A 6,054-nucleotide genomic window follows, 5' to 3' on the forward strand; every position below is an offset into this window, starting at 1 on the left:
ATATACGGTGGGTGTTTTCCGACAATGCGGTGGCAGTTGCAGGATAAAACTCGTTATATATTGAGTTTATCGACAGAAGAGGCCAATACCTATGCAAATATCCTGATCAAAACGTCATCTTAACTACGGAAGTGAGGTACAGCAGACAGTTGAAAAAGACAGATGAGACGTAAATTTCGAAAAAATAAAACTGGTACCCCGAGAGCCTCGAGTTAGACAACCAAGTTATCCCCTCTCTTGTTTGAGATTTATCATTATCCGTACGCAACTACTAAATCACTGAAATCTTATTCTTGGAGAAAAGAAAAGAAAACTAGTAGACTTTTAATATTTGTGAAAACGTAACTCGTTTATTTGTCTGAAAAAGCCGATGTACAGGAACGAATCCTACTTTAATTTACTTAATCCTTGGGTATTCTTTTTCCTAGCTTGTCGGGAAGGTCCGAGGTTATCCGATTGAACATGACGAATACAGCCCGGATGACAAACCTGGGGTAACTTCAGAATTAAGGAAACATTTAAGAATTCATGATAACTTGCATAAAATAGCGTGGTCATCAAAGCTTAATTATTTCGGACAGAAATAAATTCAAGCAACAGCGAAACAAGGTTAACAACATGAAAAAAACATGCACGTTTACCTTTTTACGAAAATGTTCATGGTATAATTGAAGCTTTTTCCACTTCTGATCCGAAATTGTACCCGAGACTTATCAAACGGTTACTAAAATCAACTGGTACTTCATAGTCTGTTCCTACTCTTGAATATCCTCACACAAATACTGTTACCACCAATGATGAAGATAAAGCTAACCTACTAAATGACTATTTTTGTAACATAACACAAATGGATGATTCTAATACTGAAATACCTATCATTGAACCAAAAATTGATAAAACTTTTCATCCTATACCAGTGAAATATTAGACGTATTACAGATATTGAAGCTTGGTAAGACCTCAGATTATGATGGAATCAGTCATCATTATATGTTAAGAAGTACATCACAAACGGTATTTTTCCAATTACTTGAAAAGTAGCTAAAGTCATGCCTTTGTTTAAAAATGGAAACAGGCATTCACCTTCAAATTATAGACCGATCTCTCTTTCATCTACTGTTGGTTAAGTATTTGAACGTGTACTTTACAAACATTTATATAATTATTTTTTGGTGAAGCTAAACCTTTAGGGAATTGTGGTAAATTTTATACCTGGCTAGAAAACTATTTAATTGACAGGCGCCAAAAGCATTTTAAGACAAGCAGTATTCACATTTAGGTTTGAATTTAGCAGGGGTTCCTCAAGGTTCCATTCTTGGTCCACTTTTGTTTTTAATTTACATCATGATATTGCTGATGACCTTGACTCGGCTGCTCGTCTTTTTTGTGGATGAAACGGCTCTATCAATGTCTTCCTCGTCATGTCTTGAAATTTAAACTGGTTTAAGTAGGGATCTAGAATCTCTAGCCTTGTGGTCTAAAACGTGGTTGGTAACTTTTAACCAAAACAAAACTGAGGTAATTTTTATTTCAAATTCTATTCACTTAGGAAGCTTTAGAGTTGATATTTGATGGAAAAGATTGATTTTTTCTGATAGCCATAGGCATATTGAAATTTATTTTAATGTGAACGCCAAGCTCAAAGGGAAATTGCATATGCCCGTATCATAACAGGCATTTCCTTCGTATGCATGTATAGAAGATCTACATTTGAAACTGGTTTAGATACTTGTTCAAATCGTCGAAAACGTCAAAAAAAATCCAACTTCTACATAATGTTATCTCCGGACTATTCAAATGATCTTCTACCACCTGCAGTTGCAGAAAATAACCGATATGCTCTTAGAAATAACAGTGATTATCGAGTTCCTCCTTTTGGATTTTCTCTAACAAATCTCTCGCTTATACCTTCCGCTATTCGTAGTTGGAACTTATATATAATTTATTAGATTTATCTGAACGATCGTTGCCTTCCATGAATTTGTTCAAAACTCTTTAATCTCAAATGCACAACCATCCACGCCTACCTATTACAGATATGGTGAAAGACAGTTAAACATTTTATATACTAGAATGAGGCACACATGTAGCGTTCTCAAATATGATCTGTCTCGAGTAAATATCATTAATGATCCGTTTTGTATGGCGCGGGAAGGATGTCATTATTAAATATTTTTGCCTAGGGAAAATTATTTTTGCCTAGGTAAAAATATTTCTGCCTAAGCAAAAATAATTTTGCCTAAGCAAAATTTGATTTCTGCTTAGGCAAACTTTGTTTTCTGCCTAGGCAAAATTTGATTTTTGTCTAGGCAATAATCGAAACAAAATTATTTTTGCCTAGGCAGAAATAATTTTGCCTAGGCAAAAATCGAATATTGCCTAGGCAGAAATATTTAATTATGACATCCTTCCCGCGCCATAGTTTTGCACCTATGGACATGTGCACCCTTGCGAAGATGCCTTTCACTTTTTCTTTAATGCAAATTGTGTAAATTGGAAAGATTGAATATGTTTGGTTTGGTTTTGGATTTAGAATCTCTCTTGTTCTGAAATAAGATTTTCTGTATACATAAACTCTCTTGTGTTCCGACATGTGCAAAACTACATCAAATCCAGCAAAATATTTTGATGTGTATTTCCAAACAACGAATTGTCATAACATGTTTAATTCTGAGGCTGACCTAGAAAACAAAATGTCGACATGTCAGTAAACAATCTAATTAAAATGATTAAAATTATAATTGTAATTTACTTCAATACGTGTATTGCAGTGTATATCGTAGAGTATCGAAGAGGAGGGGAAAATACAAGTCTAATTTCAATTAGACTGTCAGTAAAGGCAGCTATCTTGTACTTTATAAATTGCGTTTTCTTTTCTTTCTCTGTCTTATTAGATTTATTTTTATTTATTTCTATAAACGTCTTGTTAGTTCTTCCTTGGTTCCAGTTTCCCTTTTTGACAAATGGTTTATAAGAAAAGCGGAAAGAATGAAAATATATCCTCAGTATTTGGACAAAACCAGCTGTTTCAGTATTCCAGGAACCGGGACATTTTCACCCATTCTGATATAATACTGTCACATTAAATAAAATATTGCATTTTTTTCTCAGCCAACAAATTGTAATATCGCAAAAATATATCCGGATTTGACGACGGTGGTGAAATCACGTCTACGGCTCCTCCTTTACGTACGCCCAACTTCCTCTCACAGGAGGCGCTGTATATGAACTTTGTATGTAGGCTTACAAGTTGTTTTCTTTATGGACGAAAAACGTAAGTTCGACAGGCTTGGTAATGTTACTTAAAGTGATTCCAGCGATATCAATCCTGCTGCCATATAGCTCTTTTGCTTGCTCTCCTTTTTGTCCTTTCACTTAGAGTTCGTGGATGGATATAATGTAGGCCGCTTATGCACGTTACTTTCGACATAGACCACAGGCGTCTGAGGTTCTGACAGTAAACTGAGATATAATACCATATACAAAAATAAGAGTATCTACTATAAAAAAAGAAGGATACTCTTATTTTTTTATATGGTATTAAATCTCAGTTTACTGTCAGAACTTCAGACGCCTGTGCATAGACTGAGTCAGACTCGCGCCATAAAATTGAGTTCCTCATTGATTTTTGCTTCCAGGAACCCATTCAGAAAGTCCTTACAGTTTCGATTTTGCGAGACTACTATATATTTTACGATTGAGTGCACCCTTAGTATATAACGTGTTAAAATTAGGATTTTAGTATATTTTCAAAATCATATCTCGATATTCATCCTTTTCATTTTTCTCATCGATGGATGTAGAACTACATGCGGATGCGGTCCACCTATAGCTAGCTAATGAGTGTCCTGTGGGGAATGAGTGTCTTGTGAGAGTTTTTTCACGCCCCGAAATTCGTTAAGTGATATCTTTTAATATGTCTTTCTGTACATGTCGTCACATAATAAAGCTTAATTTAATAATAATAAAAATTATTCTGAAACACAGAAAAAAAAGTTAAAAAACATGTAAGCTTAAGGCTATATTTAAAATTAACTGATAACTTTAAAAAATTATATAAAACATCTACTATTAGTACTAGAAATAACATTTATATATTCTGAATCAAATATATAAGCGAACATGTATCTAGGATTTATATATATATGTTGTAACAGTGATTCTGCTTTGTCCATATATTCTAAATGTGCATTTTTTAAATGAACCTGCAGCAACAAATGTTCAAAAAAGGTTACGGTAGATGTAATATATATATATATTAGAACTGACCTGGGCTGAACATCGAAGTCGATGGCCATGTATATACCAAGCTCAAAATTGAGCAATTAGTCTGCTTTGTCCATATGTAACCCTGGTAAATACTAGCCGCAATATACCGCTCGGCTAGAGAGATCTTCTAGTAAGCCAGAGGTCCCGGGTTCAATCCCTAGCGGAGGCAGTGATTTTAATTTAATTAATCCTGCGCTCTGTTACGTTGGCGCCCATGTAGGGAATCGGGAATGATACTCATTGCTTTTGACCCTCATTTCGCGGGGCAGCGTTGGCCGAGTGGTTAAGGTGTACCGACACTTTAACACTAGCCCTCCACCACTGGGTTGCGAGTTCGAAACCTACGTGGGGCAGTTGCCAGGTACTGACCGTAGGCCAGTGGTTTTTCTCCTGGTACTCCGGCTTTCCTCCACCTCCAAACCTGGCACGTCCTTAAATGACCCTGGCTGTTAATAGGACGTTAAACAAAAACAAACCAAACCAAACCCTCATTTCGCACAAAATTAGAAAAAATTATTTAAAGATGTCAATGTCACTATAAGAAAGTTGTAGTTGATGTATCACTGTCCTATTCATGCATTTCAAATATAAATATCAAAAGACATATATCTTAATTATAAGTAGCAATAAATTATGATGACAATTAAGAGTGTTGATTTTCAAATTAATATTCGATGTGTAGTGTACATCACTATGTGGGCATGAAGATTGACTTCAATGTAATTTAATTGATACAGACATATGTACATGTAGTTTAATTGATAATGATACAGACATATGAATGTGTAGTCTGTACTATTACAGGACTAGAAAAAACTCAGGTCCGATGGCCCGGGGCCGGTAGATTTGGTCTGTGAGCAAGTAAATATATATTGGTGACTATACTTGCCCTAGCTACTTATTGGCAAGTGCAAAATTTCTCATTTTTCCCCCATTCCACTTGAGTAATTGAAGATACAACTAACTGGACCACTATGTTTCACCTTTCGGCAAGTACTTTTGAACCCAAACTTGCCCGAAGGATCATGATCAGTGATGCTGGAATTTTTCTTCCTGCTCTGCTATTAATATGTTGTAGTCACTGGTAAACAAACAAATCCTGGTTTAACACATTTCTATTTTCATCTTCATACATGCTATATATAATTCTGTGTGATATATTTTTTTAAACAAATGAAATATTAAAATGGAATAAGATATATTTAAGTCTACTGGTAATTTGCACTAAAAGGGCTGTATATGAACAAATTCAAACTTTATTGAAATATACTGTGAATTAATTATTGATGCTTGTTACAGATGGCGGGATCCAAAACAGTTTGTGATTTTTGTAGAGAAGGTGATACAGAAGCGTCAGACTTGTGTGGAAAACTTCACATAGAAAAAATCACTGATGGTAAAGTAGTTGCTGCCCACCATAAATGTATGGTATGTATTTCCAATTTTCCACTCCAGTTTAAATGTAGTATACATATATATTACAGTGCATTCCGCTTAATCGGGTTGCCTATTTGCGGGGACTTTTTACCCGATTAACCGACTTACCCGATAAGCCGAAATGCACGTCGCCATCTTGGATTTGGTCCGTAATGGTTGTTAGACTTGGGTCGATTTTGGATGAAAATATTTGCGTTATTATTGTTAATAAACGGTGTTTTTGTTTGTGTTTTTACTGATGTCAGATTACTATTACTAATTGTATAAAAATGTGTGTATTAAAATAACAAAACCTTAATGATTTTCTTATTCCGGACTGAATTTCATCTGGGGCCCCCTTTTTTTCCC

General features: G+C 35.0%; 1 protein-coding gene across 1 annotated transcript in view; it reads left to right on the forward strand.

The window, feature by feature from the left end:
- The first annotated feature begins 3,180 nt into the window (after positions 1–3,180).
- The window catches only part of LOC117337626, a 17,909-nt gene continuing 15,035 nt past the window's right edge, over positions 3,181–6,054 (forward strand). Inside the window, exons 1-2 of the mRNA XM_033898706.1 lie at positions 3,181–3,274; positions 5,569–5,697. Of these exons, the coding sequence (XP_033754597.1) occupies positions 5,569–5,697 (129 nt within the window). The 5' untranslated portion in view covers positions 3,181–3,274. The remainder of the gene's footprint in view (positions 3,275–5,568; positions 5,698–6,054) is intronic.

This window comes from Pecten maximus, chromosome 1 (genome assembly GCF_902652985.1).
Source record: "Pecten maximus chromosome 1, xPecMax1.1, whole genome shotgun sequence".
Lineage (NCBI taxonomy): Eukaryota > Metazoa > Mollusca > Bivalvia > Pectinida > Pectinidae > Pecten > Pecten maximus.